At 41.1% G+C, this 18,161-nt stretch overlaps 1 protein-coding gene across 8 annotated transcripts in view; it reads right to left on the bottom strand.

The window, feature by feature from the left end:
* mier3 (MIER family member 3) overlaps positions 1–15,984 on the bottom strand; it is a 72,387-nt gene extending 56,403 nt beyond the window's left edge. The window contains exons 1-6 of one of the 8 annotated variants that reach the window (XM_033030244.1): positions 15,752–15,892; positions 10,030–10,054; positions 9,343–9,501; positions 6,036–6,181; positions 1,519–1,653; positions 1,139–1,259 (exon numbers count right to left, since the gene is read on the bottom strand). In XM_033030244.1, the coding sequence (XP_032886135.1) occupies positions 1,139–1,259; positions 1,519–1,653; positions 6,036–6,134 (355 nt within the window). In that variant the 5' untranslated portion in view covers positions 6,135–6,181; positions 9,343–9,501; positions 10,030–10,054; positions 15,752–15,892. The other 7 variants (XM_033030253.1, XM_033030230.1, XM_033030221.1 and 4 more) reach the window with 7 other exon arrangements.
* Positions 15,985–18,161: the final 2,177 nt, after the last annotated feature.

Here is an 18,161-nt window from a genome sequence, read left to right as displayed (position 1 = left end):
ATGGTAGTAGCATAATGAATTCTGAAGTGTATAGACACATCCTATCTGCTCAAGTTCAAACAAATGCCTCAAAACTCATTGGCCAGCAGTTCATTCTACAGCAAGACAATGATCCCAAACATATCGCTAAAGCAACAAAGGAGTTTTTCAAAACTAAATAATGGTCAATTGAGTGGCCAAGTCAATCACCTGATCTGACCCCAATTGAGCATGCCTTTTATATGCTGAAGAGAAAACTGAAGGGGACTAGCCCAAAAAAACTAGCATAGGTATTAATCACATGTGATTGGCTTCTATTACAAATCTCAAATTGTGGAGTACAGAGGCAAATAAATAAATGATGGGTCTTTGTCCCAAACATTATGGAGGGCACTGTATATATATTACAAATAGCAGAGGTCCCAGGACAGATCCCTGCAGAACTACACTGATCTCCAGCTCAATTATTGTCCTTCCACCACAATATCTTTATCATTAAACCAGTTCTGAATCAGAACGAGTCATTATTAATCCCACACATCTTAATCTTCTGAATCAGCCTACCATGGCGACTTTATCAAATGCCTTACTAAAATCCATTGCCTGACCCAAAACGATCACCTTCATCACCTCCTCAAAAAGGACACAAAGTGATACAGTAACTCAGCAGGTCAGGCAGCATCGCTGCAGAACATGGACAGGTGACATTTCAGGTTGAGGCTTTTCTTCAGACTGGTGATGAAAAAGCCATACTCACTGTCCGTAATTAAGGCATTCTCTCCCAAATGGCAGTAAATCCTGTCCTGAAGAACCCTCTCAAATGGTAACCCTCTTATATATAACGTATTTATAAAAATCTGGGAATTTCCTTAATCCGACTCACGTTGCTTATTTACTTAATGCATTTATGTCTCTTTTAATGACCTTGTGTAAATTTATAAAAGTACACATGGAGTTCAATAAGAAGTTTCCTAGCATGTCCACTCTGAAGCTAAGTCTAATTTAATACATCAAGGTAACTATTAGTTTTTGTTTACACCCCGTCCTCTGCCATCTCATTCCATCTTCATCCCATCTATGGAATGAGTTGTATTTTTATCATAACTGCAGTCCCATAGATTTTGATGAATCGACTTTTGTTTCTAATCCATTAACTTACATCTTAAGTGCCGGGGAAACAAATCTGTCGTTTCATGAGAAGTGACTGATGGAGTCAGGTCATCTGCAGAAGACTGTGTTTCTTCATCATCACCCGATAGTAGATCTTTTGCTATTTCTTCCTGTTAAATGCAGATAAAAAGAAAATTTAGTGGCATAATCCAAACTATACACATTAAATAGAAACATAGACAATAGGTGCAGGAGTAGGCCATTTGGACCTTAAAGCCAGCACTGCCATTCAATGTGACCATGGTTGATCATCCAAAATCAGTACCCCGTTCCAGCTTTTCCCCCATAATCCCTTGATTCGCTTAGCTCTAATAACATTCTTCAATTGCATACATTGAAACAAAAATAAAGAGAAATTATAAATCTTACTTTATCAAGGGTCATGTCCGGTAACTCATCAGCAAGCTCACTTGGAGAACTCCCTGGATTTTCATTTTCTATCACTGAAACAGGAGGATCATACCCGTAGAGTACCAGCAAATCATCAAGTGGCATGTTGCTCTCCTGTTAAAACAAATTATTTGCCATGTAATGCTTTTCTAATGCTCGTCTAGTTTTCTTTATTCGCTGTGTATCGCTAGGTCAGTAACTCCTTTCCCGACAGATTTACCAGTCGCATCCACATTTCATTAACTACTCAAAGAAGATATTTCAGTAAATTTCCAAACTAGATTTAATTATTCAAATTCGTTGTTGGAAATCAAAGAGGCAAGGTCCAGGGTAGACAAAAATGCTGGAGAAACTCAGCGGGTGAGGCAGCATCTATGGAGCAAAGGAAATAGGCTACGTTTCGGTTCGAAACCCTTCTTCAGACCTATTTCCTTCGCTCCACAGATGCTGCCTCACCTGCTGAGTTTCTCCAGCATTTTTGTCTACCTTCGATTTTCCAGCATCTGCAGTTCCTTCTTAAACAGGCAAGATCCAGTCTGTATTTCCATCATTCCCACATGGAAGCACCTAACTATACAATTTTAAGTGAAGAACAAAGTTAACATAGCTCAGGAATGAAAGGCAAAGAAAAACAAGGGCCCAAAAAGAGTAGGAGCAGTTTCTGAAAGGACAGAATTGATAGGCAACAAGGTCAAATTGTTGGGGTGGGAATTTCATAGGAACTGGGAACAGATTATCCAGTGTGAAGGATGAGAAGGTCTTGCACATTGTGAAGAAATTAATTTCACAAAGATACTTCAAAATTAGTATGCCTCCTTGGGTTATTTTGGCGGTAAGCAAGAAAGCAGTGAATCAAGCACCTGATGACTAGAATTAAAACGGAAAGTAACATATAGCACATTGACTGTATTTTAGTTTAGAGGACATGTGATAAGGGGCAGAGAAGAATTTTAATTAAGATTGCAAGAGGACAAGTATTGCAGCATTTAAAAAGTGAAGAAATGGCTGAGGAGAAATAAAGCAAGTGGCTTTTCAAACTATCAAGCTTCCACGCTCATGAGCCCTCCCTAAGATGGGTATTAGAAAACACTTTAAATCTTCAAATATGTATTTAAGAGCAATACTTGATACCACACATAAGCAACTCATAACATTGTTTTCTGCCAAAGATATTCAAGATTTACATAAACAATATCACAGAGAACTGGTACCTTTGGCTATGTACTAACAAACTATTGGGTTTTTTTTTTGCTACCATGCAGAGGGGATTAAATCAGATGAAAACTGGCAACTGTGATGGAGAAAGCTCAATTGATTCCACGACTCAGCACTTCCTTTTGAAGACGACTGCAAATGCTTCCTCCTTGTTTTGGTACTCACATGCTGGGTTTCACTATCAATGAGAATGGGGACTTGAACACTCTTCTTTCTGTTAGCTGTTGCATTGTCCTTCACTGTTCATTATATTTGATAGACAATAGATAATAGGTGCAGGAGTAGGCCATTCGGCCCTTAATCCCCTTACATCTGTGGCCATGAAGTCATTCGAGCGCATTATTCTTGCTCACCTCAAAACCAGCACTTCCTCCAATTTGGACCCACACCAATTCGCATACAGAGCCAATAGGTCAGTGGAAGACAGTCAATCTGGCCATTCATCACACTTTGCAACACCTGGAAACCGCCAACACGTACGCCCGCATCCTGTTCATGGACTTCAGTTCGGCATTTAACTCCATCAACCCGGTTAAACTCTTCCATAAATTAACGGACATGAACATCAACCCCTGCATCTGTCACTGGATCTACAGCTTCCTTTGGAACAGACAACAGAGGGTGAAGATACATAACACAATATCTCACCCCCTGCACCTCAGCACAGGAGCCCCTCAGGGCTGCGTCTTGTCTCCCTGGTTATTCTCACTCTACACAAACCAATTCACATCCCAGCATAGTTCAGTTAAAATTTATAAATACGCAATGACACAACCATCATAGGTCTCATCTCGAACAATAATGAAACAGAATACCGCACTCAAACACACAAAGCAGTCACTTGGTGCACAGATAATAACCTCTTACTCAACACATCAAAAACACACAAACTCATCATTGATTTCAGACGTAAGGCACAACCCAAGACCCCCCTACTCATCTCAGGCGAACCCATATCCACCACTGACTCATACAAATTTCTTGGCACTCACATAAGCAATAACCTCAAATGGAAAATCAATTCAAATCACATCTACAAAAAAGCCAACCAAAGGCTCTTCTTCCTCCGCCAGCTCAAGAAGTTTAGAGTAAGGAAACACCTCCTAATCAAATTCTACACAGCCATCATCCAAAGCATGCTCACTTCATCAATTACAGTCTGGTTCAGCAGTTTAGACACTCACTCCCGTAATAAATTACAACGCATAGTTAACAAAGCATCCAAAATCATCAGCACTCCCCTTCCATCAATAGAATCACTCCATCACAAACGGTCCGTGTCAAGGGTGAAGAAAATCATCTCTGATCCCTCCCACCCAGCTCACCACATCTTCCACCTGCTGCCATCAGGAAGGCGCTACAGCTCACTGTCCGCCAAGACATTTCGATTTAAAAAGTTTTTACCCACACGCAATCCGAATTCTGAACACATTATGATAACAGCACATATCCTCCCCATGCATGTACTGTATATTGTATGATGTTGTGTTTTATGTTATGTTTGACGGGAATCAGCCTACCTTGTAACATCCTGTACTGAACCTGAATTCCACCAGCTTGACTGTGTGGTCATTAAATAATCTAATCTAATCTAATCTAATCAATGTGATCATGGCTTATCATCCACAATCAGTACCCAGTTCCTGCCTTCTCCCCATATCCCCTGACTCCGCTACATTTAAGAGCTCTATCTAACTCTCTCTTGAAAGCATCCAGAGAATTGGCCACCACTACCTTCAGAGGCAGAGAATTCCACAGATTCACAACCCTCTGTGTGAAAATGTTTTTCCTCATCTCCGTTCCTAATGGCTTACCCCTTATTCTTGCAGAATAACTGCAGAACTTTGATTTTATCCAATTATTATAGAATCATTTGGCTCTCTATACTGCATGCTGTTTTTGCTGTTTGGAATACATACAGTACCTCATTACAAGTTCATTAGGATGATACCTCATTTTCAATCCCAACACATCATTCTATACATCACTGAATAAGCTTTATTCCTGTGCCTTGGTAGTTTTACAGGGATATGCCAGGCAAGGATTCTAGCTGATGGCCCACTGTAGGTTAGTAAAGGTTCTCCAGGAAATTATATTTCAGCATATTTTTAGATGGTATTTCGTTGCAATAATCTCAAATTGTACCATGTAAAACCTGTTGGAAGTTTGAAGTTTAGTTATTGTCACACTTCACCTGAACAACTCATACAAAAAAGACTTAATTTGGTTTCCCCCTCTTTTTTTAAACCCCCCCTGGCATTCATAATCCACAAATTTAAACTGCCCAAAGGTTAAACTGAAGGCTTGGTCCAAATCTTTCGGCCAAAACCTTAAATTTCCTGCAGTACTCTGGAAACATTCCATTTAGGTTGACCAACAGATATTTTACTCCTTCAAAGGATCACAGACTCAGAACTTGCACGGTTAATATTCCCTCTCTCCAGTAGAAAGATTAATGATTACTGAACCATCCTATCACCAACTAAAGATCAGCCCTGAGCTACCATCTACCTCATTGGAGACCCTGGGACTATCTTTAATTAGACTTTACCTTGTACTAAACATTATTCCCTTCATCCCATATCTGTGAGGATGGCTTGATTGTAATCATGTATAGTTTTTCTGCTGACTGGGCAGCATACGACCAAAAAAGCTTTTCACTGCACATTGGAACACGTAACAATAAACTAAACTAAAAAGAAAAGTTTCAATAAAAGATTGGTTTCTGTTATTGAGTATATGTTATCCATCAGTAGTATTATTAATTATGACCGTGGATTAACGGAAAACAATGAGTCAATGTGACTCCAGCATTACTATTACCTGCCCTCTTAGCAAGCCTTTCAATTCAAGAGATAGAAAATGAATAGTGGCTTTGCCAGCCATATCCATGCCCCAGTAACAAATAAATAACTGCTTATGACTCCTTTTAATATATAGATAGGACATATAGGGGGAAATATCCTCTGTTAATGGGTATATATACTCTTTATAGAATATGTTGACTTATCCTTTCATCTTTTAATAAGTAAAAACAATCTTAGCTGTACATGGAAGTAAACAACATGTAGACAGCAGCAAATTACTTAGGAAATCTATACACTATCCCTACCATCGGTTATTTTTCCATATTTATGATCATGCAAGATAATCCTACATCATTACAAATCTTCAAATTATTTTTAAAGGTATAACAACTATTGATCAATTCTGTGACAGTAAATAACACCATTTTTAACAGTTCAAATTTAAAGTTAGTTTACATTACAAAAAATTAATACCCTTTCCAAATCTTCAACTTCAGATGTGAAATTCTTCCCTCCCTCTAACATTTCCTCTTCCTCCAGTGTCCGCTCATCGTCATAATCATGCACTAGCATTTCTGCTGTCGGGTCGAAATCATGATCCTCAGAAGAAAATGAGCCAACTATAAAGTAAAAACAATAAAATTAGCGTATACCAAATCTGTGATAGATCTCATATTGCGTTCTACCAAATCAATCACTTCAAAACAGAAATTGCTTACACTAGGTACTAGTACAAATGATTTCAATTAGATGGCTCCAAATAGGATTTATTTAGTTCAAGAATATGTAGGGTAATTAAAATGTTTATTGTTGTTAAATATGGAACACCAATACACATTTCAAATGTTTTCAAAATCATTGTGCTTAATCGACAAAGTACCAAATTCCAAAATATCAAAGGAACCAGTCATTATCTGCAAAACATCATTAATCATGAACAAATATGATGAACTAAACTCTGGTATTGCACAATGTTCAGTAGAAAATAGAGATGAAAACAAGGAGAGAAATATTAATATTAAAGCAAGAAACTCAGTGTGTTAAATAATTTACCTTAAATGAAAAACTGAACAGCATAAACAAATCATTCAAAGCAGTCAAATTTAAAGATGTTGAATGTGAGGAGAGCAAAAAAAAAAGGAGACCAGCAAGTGAGCTTGATTAAGTTCCAAAATTATTCTTACTCACTATACAAGCGCAACAGATTAAATGGCTTTCAACAGTATATTATTGCATGATTCTGTCAATCTCCTTCCACTCCAAGTGTTAAAATCAGACCACAATTTGCCCTTTAGAGAACTCGAACACTGTACTGAACAGCTAAAAAGACTGGCATTTATTTTTTGATAACTCAATGCCGTTTTCATAAAATAGTCAATTGAGACTTCAATTATGCACATTTCCTGTAGATATGCAGAGTTCCCACAATCAATAATGCGTAAAACTAACGATTGCATTAGCTTCCACCAAAACAATCCTTCTTCCTCCCCCCCCCCCCCCAAATTTCCTAGGAATAAATATCACCAACCATTTGTCCTGGACCAGCCACATTGAAACTCTGGCCAAGAAAGCACACCAACGTCTCTACTTCCTTAGGTTTAGGAGGTTCAGCATGGCCCCAACAACCCTCACAAACTTCTACAGATGGACGGTACAAAGCATTTGATCAGGATACATCACAGCATGGTTTGGGAACAGCTCTATCCAAGACTGCAAGAAATTACAGAGCGTTGTGGACGTAGCCCAGACAATAACACAAACCAACCTCTGTTCCATTAACTCTTCATGCTGCCTCGCCACCAGCATAATCAAGGGCCAGTCTCACTGCAGTTACTCCCTCTTCTCCGATCAACCAAGAGGTACAGAAGTGTGAAAACACGTCCTTCAGACTAAGGGACAGTTTCTTCCCAGCTGTAATCAGGCAACTGAACCGTCCTGTTATCAGCCAAAGTCCTGACCTCCCATCTATTCATTGGAGACCTTCAAACTACATTTAATCGGACTTTATCTTGCACTAAATGTTGTATCTTCCATCCTTTATGTGTACACTGCGGACGGCTTGACTGTAATCATGTCCAGTCTTTGACTGGATAGCACACAAACAAAAGCTTTTCATTGTACCTCGGTAAACGTGGCAATAAACTAATCTACTAATTTTGCATTGTCAATTATCATGCGAGAAGCATGAAAGATCACAAAGAAGAAAGTGAAGATATGAAAACAATTTCAATGGTGAAGTGGATGTATTTTTTTTTTTAAGTTTGAGGTGGTAAAATGTAATGGCAAGCCTCAAATAAATGGAAATTATGAATTAGTTTCCACAGCAGAAAACTGTAGTTAAAAACCCGAGGCGGGGACAGACTATCCTTTTTTGAAGCTGCCCAACACATTCCATCAAGCAATAAAAACAAAATAGGTAGCATACCTACTTCACCTTACCCAGGGATTCGAGTCAGATGATTAAACCAGTCAGTAAAATATATCAATTATAGATGGAAATGGATTATCTTTACATTTTGATCAACAGATCAAAACAAGAGTTTGAATCAAAAATAAAACTATGATCCATTTTCATAAATGCACTTTATCTTGCAGTACTTTTAACTAGATATTAAATTTGGAATTACGTCCACTTTTGGAACATATCTCAAAAAAAATTTGTAACAATTGCAGGAACCTACTGTTAACCTTAACATCCTTACCACTCTTTGAAACTGATTCAGCACCAAATTGTGAAAATCTGGTATTGCATAGTGATCAAGTTCTAATTTTCTTTCCCGTCACTATTATCCCAAATGTATGTATGCTAGCAGCTCAAAGATTTCTGTAAGCAGCCAGAAATGGAGGGACAGATGTCCCACTGATGTCCCACTAAGTAAACAATTAGCAAGAATACTCAGATATCTACCAAGATTTCATGAACAAGAGTCTCTGACTGAAACAAATTTCAAATTTAGCAAAAAGGTTCATCAAGCAATATGTGACTGGAAGTTTCAACCCAAGAAAAGCATTCTAATCAAAATAAATACAATAGACAATGGGTGCAGGAGTAGGCCATTCAGCCCTTTGAGCCAGCACCACCACTCAATGTGATCATTTTAACTCAAATTTAAACAATTTAAACTCAAATTTGGATATGCGCGTTTAATAACAAATATACACATGTCAGAATAATAATTGCTTAACAACGTGTCAATGTGTAACAAGGGCATCAAAATAATTTGCATAGATTCCAAGCCCAAATTCTACATTAAAATTAGATTTTTACACAGTATCTGAATTTCCATTTATACCATACATATTTTTTTCCTCCATAAGCAGTATAGTTCAAATTCCTTAAATACTAGATCATTATTATTATGCTACTTTTGAAATGAGGGCTATGTGGACACCCTGCTTCAGCACTAAGCTGTTAAACAAAGTTCTGCTGGCCTATTAGTATTTCATAAAATGCTATGCTATCTTATATTATTTTAACTAGCTATATTATAAGCATTCAATGTTCTCTTTTCTTTCGATTTATCTTGATTAACATTAAAATGTTCATCCCTAACCCTATACTATGCTCAGTTTATTCAATAAAAACTCACATTTACTGAAATGGATACACACGAACATGATATTTGCCAATGCAAATGCAGTCTATTCAAAACACACGTCCTAACCAGTGCAAAAAGCTAATGCAATAGTGACAAACCTATTAATCTCAAGTGTGTCCTCAGTGAAATTAATAATTCAGATTAAATAATCTCATAATAAACCTAACAAGAGCATCACTTGCCTCAACTTCCTGTGAATTAACTTAGCATCTCTTCTGGTTCCTCTCTCATTCGTTGAACAGTATGTTAAATGTTTCAGATTTGTGGGAGACAATCATCAGTATATATGCTGATTAAATGCCACAGCCAAGAAATGTAATTAAAAACTTAAGTTTCTTTGCCTGAAAGAGAGGTTGCCATTGTTATACTGTAATTTCAGATTTTAAATATTAATAATTTTGTTCTAATTCTTACCAACTATTTTGATGTAAAAACATTTGATTTTAAGACAGTTTAGACATCAACTGAATTAATGCAAAATGACAAAATGCCTGAGAGTTTACGGATTAAAATTAAGTTTCAAATGTTAACGCAAGGATTGCATGTCTTGCAGAATTCATTTTTCAGTGACGTAGGTTAACGAAAGTTGAATAATAGTTTGATGAGATCTAGAATTTGTTTTAGTAGTTGCAAAAGACATCTAGAATAAAGTAAAAATGACCACCCAAAAAAGTGCATTTAAATGACTATGAAATCTCTTAAAATATAACACATGCAATGTAATAAGCAACCAAGCCTTGAGTTTCATGCTTACTTTAACTGCAGGGTGAATACTACATGTCATTTTCTTCCAAATCAATTAAAAAAACTCTTGAATATAGAACACTACATAGAGGTTTCATCCAAAAGTGAAGTAGATCAGCACATACCTGGACTCGAACTTCCATAGGAAGCCTAAAACAAAATATGTAAAAATGCATGAATTAACAAGATTCACATTACATGCAAACATTGTACACAGTACACAGTACATCAAACATTGAACATAGGGTGTAAGGTTTTCAACACCAGTGATAGGAATCTGTGCACTTTGCAGCTGAAATGTGCTACTCAAAGTTACTTGCACATCTCCAAACATCATTGTTTTCATAATCATGTAACTAGGTAGTATTTTGGAAAGCAGCTTGAAAAATTATTTTGTACACAATATTCACTTAAATATATTTAATGTGTTAATTTTCTAAATTTAATAACAGAGCAAAATAAACCCCACAACGATAAGGATTAAAATCAGAATATCTAGTCCATATGCATAATCAACCTATTTTTTTTGAAATCACAAAATTGTTATAGAACTATTTACCAATTTAAATGTGTTTTTTTAAATGACCCTTCAAAAGCCAGTGAGCAGGTATACATAGTAGAAGCTTCCCTCTACAATGAAAAATCAAGCCAAACTTAATTTGCAAATGGAGCACATTTCACCATATTCCCCCATATAACCGTTTTATCTGTCACACTGATTTGTACAATCTCTTTGAGTACTTTTGAAGTAATTTCTGATTCTTCCTCCCACTTTTTAAATTTCTTTCACTCTCAGCTGTTATTTTAAAGCTGTTTTGGCAGGTTTAGTGCAAATCACATGAAGTATCGCACAACCTTGCAAAAATCTTAAAATAATAATTTTCTTCTCATTATTTGATGACTGGACTTGAATATAGCCCAATTTTAGTTATCGCTCCTCCCCTTCTGACCATACCACAAAAAACACCCTGCTCTGCAATTTTGGTGCAAGGCACTTCTAATTAAATATCTCTGCCTAGCTTTGGTTTTAAAGTACTATCCCCTATCAGTTTTTCCTTGTATCACCTCATTTTTTGAGAGGAATAGACAACCGCTTCCTGCTCTCAACCTAGCTGAAAATTATATTACCAAAACAAAATACTCCAATTACAGGAAATCTGAAAGAAAAAGGGCAAGTACTGGAAATATTGAGCAGGTCAAGTAGCCTATTCTGGAAAAAGAAACAGAACTAACATTTCAGGTTAATAATCTTTCGTCAGAAATGAGACATCAACAATGTGAAACTTTTTCTCTCAACAGATGCTACATGACCTGCTCTTTCCAGCCTTTTCAGTATTTAACTTAACTAAATGCAGCATTTAAAAAAATATCCTGGTTATTTACTGTTGATTTATTTTTCCCTTACTGGTATCTCCCATTCCATGCAACATCATTTATATGAAACATTAACACTTTTGTTCTCCCCAGTTGTTGTCTGACCTGCTGAGTATTTCAGGTATTTTCTTTTTTCGAATACAGATAAAAAGTTTTCATTTCAGTCTCTCTGGCTACTGCCGCATAATTCTGCCGCATCTGGCTATTTTATCCATCATAATTCCAATTTCCTCATTTCACCTGCCCACCTCTGCTCATCACCCCTTCTATTTAGCTGCTGTTGTTCTTTCTTTGCTGCTTCAGAACTCCATTTGTATACCACAGACCCGAAACATCACCCATTCCTTCTCTCCAGAGATGCTGCCTGTCCCGCTGAGTTACTCCAACATTTTGTGTCTACCTTCGGTGTCTACCAACATCTGCAGTTCCTTCCTTCACAGACAAAAGCTCTCGTCCCACTCACCTGCGTTTCTTCCAAACTCTAACTATTGCTTCCTGTTTCCACTTCTTTGATTTCCTTGGAGTACCTACCCTTCACATCCTTGGTAACGTTGGGCCTCAACTACTTCAAAGTTGGGCCTCAACTACTCTCAGCTTCTCTCGAAATCCTCTCCCTTTCTACCCTGTCCATCATCGGCTCTGACCTTCCTTCCATCGAGGGGATTTATCGTAGTCGCTGCCTCAAAAAGGCTGGCAGTATCATCAAAGACCCACACCATCCTGGCCACACACTCATCTCCCTGCTACCTTCTGGTAGAAGGTACAGGAGCCTGAAGACTGCAACAACCAGGCTCAGGAATAGCTACTTCCCCTCAGCCATCAGGCTACTAAACCTGGCTCGGACAAAACTCTGATTATTAGCAACCACTTTCTGTTATTTGCACTACCAGTTTATTTATTCATGTGTGTATATATTTATATCATGGTATATGGACACATTTATCTGTTTTGTAGTAAATGCCCACTATTTTCTGTGTGCTTAAGCAAAGCAAGAATTTCATTGTCCTATACAGGGTCACATGACAATAAACTCACTTGAACTTGAACTCTTCTCCTCCGCAGGAGAATCACCAGCATCTTGTTCCATTACCACACATTTCCTCAAGGATCCTGTTGCTCCAACCTCACTAACTCCTCATTTTCATTCTGATTCTCAACAACACGAGCCAAAACAATGCCAGATGCCGCAAGCAGGTAAAGTTCTCATACATCTTCTATACTCGTATTTGTTAGGCTCTTTACCTGGCATGTCACAATAGATGAAATGCAAGGTTAATGCCATTATTTTCATTCTTTGCCAGACTGAACCAGACCTTAAGCACGGTACCCCATGTGATCCCAATGATGAACTTCATATTTTATCAGTCGCACGAGCACCCAACTCTCTCACATAAGAGTTCAAGAAGGAACTGCAGATGCTGCAAAATCGAAGGTACACAAAAATGCTGGAGAAACTCAGCGGGTGCAGCAGCATCTATGGAGCGAAGGAGAAGGGTTTCGGCCGAAACGTTGCCTATTTCCTTCGCACCATAGATGCTGCTGCACCCGCTGAGTTTCTCCAGCATTTTTGTGTACCCTCTCTCACATAAGATGTGTTGCTGAGCCCATATCCCTACTCTAGTCATCCACAAGCTTGACTGTTCCAGTGCTCTAAATGCCAATCAATCTTATCCGCTCTTCAAAAATTTTAAGTTCATCCCATGCTTGTGTGTGAGCTTTACATCACACCAAATCCACCTAATTTACCATGGACCCCATACTCACTGACACTAGCTCTTAGTCCAGCTCCTTGTCCAGCAATGCCTTCATTCTTAACTTTACCAATCTGGCCTTCAAATCCCACCATGGCTTCATCTTCACCTTATTTTCCCAACCTCTCTCAACCTTTTACAATGTCCCAAGATATTTGGGCTCCACCAAATACTTCCACTGGCAGACTGTGTCTTTGGTACTGAGACATAGAATGTTCTCCCTGTCCTTCACGTATTTTAAACTAAAACACTTGTATCTTTCTTCAGTCTGAAGAAGGGTCTCGACCCGAAACGTCACCCATTTCTTCTCTCCAGAGATGCTGCCTGTCGGGACTGAGTTACTTCAGCAGCTCATGTCTACCTTCGATTTAAACCAATATCTGTAGTTCTTTCCTACACACTTGTACTTTCCTCCATGCCTGTTTTCCCCATTTGCTCTTTTATCTTTCTCTGACACTTTTCTTGCATCTTACCTCGCTCGCCCAGTTTACTCTTCCACAATTTATCAGCTTCATCTATTACTAATTCTTATTATACTTTCCCCATCCTTAACAATGACCGGTTAAATCATTAGTGAGAGTTTAGTTTGGAGATGCAGCGCAGAAACAGGTCCTTCGGCCCACCGAGTCCACATCAACCAGCGATCTCCGCACACTAACACTCTCCTACACACACTAGGGATAATTTACAATTATACCGAGCTAATTAACCTACAAACCTGCACGTCTTTGGAATGTGGGAGGAAATTGAAGATCTCGGGGAAAACCATGCAGGCCACGAGGGGAACGTACAAACCTCATACAGGCAGCACCCATAGTGGGGGTCTCTGGCACTGTATAGGCAGCAATTTTACCGCTACGCCACTGTGCTGCCCTATAACATCTATCCCTTCACCTTCTTCCTCATCAAAGGACCTAAACAGCCCTTCCAGACAAGGCACTTGCACCTCTTGACTTCCAACCTGGTCAACTGTATTCAGTGCTCATAATGTCATCTCCTCTACACTGGAGAAACCAGGCATAGACTAGGTAACCTTTGGCAGAACAACTGCACACTCTACAATGGCCACCTCGAGCATCCGATTGCATGTCATTTCAATTCTTCTTCCCACTCCCATATTGAAGTGTCTGCTCTTGTGCGGCCACACACAAATTGGAAGAACAAATTTTCATATTTATCTTGGATAGCTTCTAACCCAATGGTATTAACATTGAATTTTCCAATTTCAAATACCATACATCCCAGTGTTGTTGTTCTGCGCACTTATCTGTCGATCTGGGTCTTTTATTTCTTTCTTCATCTTATGTCTCCATTCCCATCTCTCTCCCACGGTTTATTTGTCCACCAATTCCACCCCCACTCCCCGCAAAATGGTTCCACATTCACCCACCGTCCCATTCCTCCCTACACTGCGACATAACTGGCAATCTTTCCTCTTCTCTCAATTCTAATGTAGGGCTTTAGCCAAAACGTTGACATACATTTGACCTCCAGGGACGTCGCTTGACCCATTCTGCGTTTTTTCACCTTATTTGATCTTTACCCGTGCCTTTTTCTCAACTCCCGCTTTTCATTATCAGATGCAATTCCCTACCCTATTCTTTCCCCAACTAACCCATATCTCTCTGCCCTTTTCCCTTTTAACTGTGGAATTCTCCACGGTCCGCGGCCTTTTCTACGCCTACTCCATCTCAAAGTGACTTACTTTTGCCATCTCTCATCTTAACGGGTTTTCTGTGCTTCTTTCTAGCCGGATTTCATTTCATCTCCTTCTCCTTTTCCCTTGGTTGCACTGTTCACTTTTTACCTCCCACCAGTTCCCCGCCCCGCCCGTTTCCTCCCGTTACCTTCTCCGCATCTCAGCTCCCCCTCCTCTCCCGCTGCCCACGGTCGGCTGCCACTGTGGGAAAGTTATTCGGCCCCGGTCCTCGGGCCCCGGGCCAGCTGAGCCTCCTCCTCCCCGTCCCCGTCCCCGACCCCCGGCTGCAGCCGCCGCCAACCCGGGCAGCTGAGAAACGGCGTCTCCGCCCCGGCTTCTTCCCCAAACAACTCCGCCTCCTCGGCGCCAGCCGCGAACACACACACCCTGGACCCAGGCAGCCGGGGGGGGGGCAGCGCCGGGGGGGGGGGGGGGGCAGGGGCAGGGGCAGCGCCGGGGGGGGCAGGGGCAGGGGCAACGCCGGGGGGGGCAGGGGCAGCGCCGGGGGGGGCAGGGGCAGCGCCGGGGGGGGCAGGGGCAGGGGCGGCAGCGCCGGGGGGGGGGGGGGGGCAGGGCCGGGGGGGGGGGGCAGGGGCAGGGGCAGGGCCGGGGGGGGGGGGGGGGGGGGGGGCAGGGCCGGGGGGCAGGAGCTCAAGTCAAGTCAAGTCAACGGCCTGCAGCGTCCCCCGGTTTCCACAACCCTCACCCTGCCCCGGGGCCGGGCCGGGCCGAGTGTACCCCTGGTCCCCCTCCCTCCCACCCACCGGCGCCCAGCCCTGCCCTGCCCTGCACCGGCCGCGTCCCGGCCAACTCCTGCTGCTGCTGCTGCTGCTGCGGGGAGGGAAGGAGGGAGGGAGGGAGGGAGGGAGCTACCGGTGTGGGAGCTCCACCGCTGACCCGCAGAAGGGATCAGGGCAGCGGCGCCCACTCGGGTCGGGTCCAGTCCAGTCCAGTCTATCGGCCGGTCCGGTCCGGTCCAGTCCGGTCCGGTCTGTGTGTGTGTGTGTGTGTGTGTGTGCTCACCTCCGCCATGTTGTTACCTCTCCCAGTCCCGGAGAGCGAACGAGCGAGCGAACGAACGAGCTGCCCAGCCCAGCCCGAGACCCGGATGGAGGCCGGCAGACGGAGCTTTGCAACATTTGTTGCAATTGGTGGAGCTGCCCCAAAAAAAGAAAATGTCATTTCAACTTTACCGTTTTGGTCCCCTCCCCTCTGCTGCCCTGTCCCGACACACGCATCATCTTCGCTCCAGCGCTCCCTCCAGCCAAGATTTAATTACCTCCCTCCTACCTCCAACTTACTTCAGGGGTATTCCGTGCATGGTCAAAACTCTCCAAAGTATGTTTTAAGAAATGAAAGCAAAACCAACTGTTATCTTGCCCATTTAAAAAATCCATTTAAAAGTTGCGCTGACGAACCGAAATTAATAATATTATATTTTTGTATTTCGATTTATTTGGGGTTTTTTTTAATAGCTTTTAGGCAAACTTAAGGTGACTATGGCTGACTTACCAGACTCATCGTTTGGTACTGATAATTAAAGCGATGAGTTTAGTTTTGGGGGAAAATGACACCATTTTATTCGTATTTTCTCGAAAACAAGTATTCGGAGCGATCAATAAATATAATTGCATCGCGTAAGTGTATGTATATATATATATCAAAATTTGATTTTCAGATAACGTAAACCTGATGGAGGAATTCCAAAAAAGGAAAGGACAGATATTTCTGTGGGTAAATTAATTTAATTATTCGGAAGAAGCAGGGGAGGTTGAGATGGTAGTTGTAGAAACACTGGGGATCTTACAGAGGCAAAGAGGGAGGGAGACAACATTAGTTCTTTTAAAACATTGGTGTGGCTACAACTGATGATTTTAGATGCCACGATTTAGGAAAACAAAGAATTCAGAAAGGATGCAGAAGAACTATACTAAAATGATTATAGGAATGAGGATATGTTGTCATGGCCATTAACAACAGAAACTGAGCTTGGCTTCCTTGGGAGTTTAAAAGGGGATCTAATAGAAGCATCAAAAACGTTGAAGTCAGATGAGGCAAAGAGAAACCACTCCCTTTGGCAGAGAGGTCAAGAGCTATAGGATAAAGTATGAAGGCGCAGCCAAAATAACCAAAAGTGATGTGGGGATGGGAGGAGGCGACTCTTTTATGCAACGAAGAGTAGGTTCTGGGATGTTGTAGTGGGGTATCAGTAAACACAGTTGCAATTAATGATTCAAAAGGAATCCTATTAAGTTCCTGAAATATGCAGGGCTATGGGCTAAGAATGTGGGCGTGGCATGAACGGGATTGCTCTTAATGAAGGCTTGCATAGCTTCAATGGGTGAAATGACCTTCCACACTGCAATGTGGTCATTATGCTTGAATATTTTTGTTGGCAAGGGCCAGACTAAATCGATATAAATATAAAAATAGAGATGAAATACAATTTCAAATGTTTCCAAACTTCTCTGGTATAAGAATAGAATAGTTTCTTTATTGTCATTGTAACATGAACCATGTACAACAGGAGCAGGTAACCCAAGCTCCACAGGGCTGCGTGCTGAGCCCCCTGCTCTACACCATCTACACACATGACTGCATCCCCGCCCACCACAGCAACACCATTGTCAAATTTGCGGATGACACTACGGTGGTGGGACTCATCTCCGGGGGGGACGAGTACGCCTACCGGGATGAGGTGGAGCAGCTGACAGTGTGGTGTGGAGAAAATAACCTGCTCCTTAACACCTTAAAGACCAAGGAGATAATAATAGACTTCAGGAAGAATAAAACGGACATGGTACCATTAGTTATCAGAGGGGACTGTGTGGAGAGGGTGGCGGATTTCCGCTTCCTGGGAATCCATATTGAGGAGGACCTGACGTGGAGCGTGAACACCTCTGCGCTGCTGAAAAAGGTCCAGCAGAGACTGCACTTCCTGAGGGTGCTCAGGAAGAATAACATCACTCAGAGACTGCTGCTGTCCTTTTATCGGTGCTCCATTGAGAGCCTCCTAACATACTGTGTATGCGTATGGTACACCAGCTGCACAGCGGCTCAGAGGAAAGCGCTCCAGAGGGCCATTGACAACGCCCAGAGGATTGTCGGATGCCCTCTCCTTACCTTGGAGGACTTACACAGTTCCCGCTGCATCAAAAAATCCCAGAGTATTATAAAGGACATTTCCCACCCCGGACACTCCCTGTTTGAACTGTTACCGTCAGGCAGACGGTACAGATCTACAAGGACAAGGACAAACAGACTTAAAAACAGTTTTTACCCCACTGCTATAAAGGCACTAAATGTAGCCGCCAAGGAACGCAGGGGCGATACATACATACATGAAATCGACACAAGGATGTAGGGCTGGGTGTTTATGCGTGCTATTTTTATGATATTTATTTTAGTTGTTTATCTTTTTAAATATTTTACC

The sequence above is a fragment of the Amblyraja radiata genome, chromosome 1 (genome assembly GCF_010909765.2).
Source record: "Amblyraja radiata isolate CabotCenter1 chromosome 1, sAmbRad1.1.pri, whole genome shotgun sequence".
Lineage (NCBI taxonomy): Eukaryota > Metazoa > Chordata > Chondrichthyes > Rajiformes > Rajidae > Amblyraja > Amblyraja radiata.
Note: the sequence above shows the minus strand (reverse complement) of the source record. Positions and strands in the feature narration are given on the sequence as shown.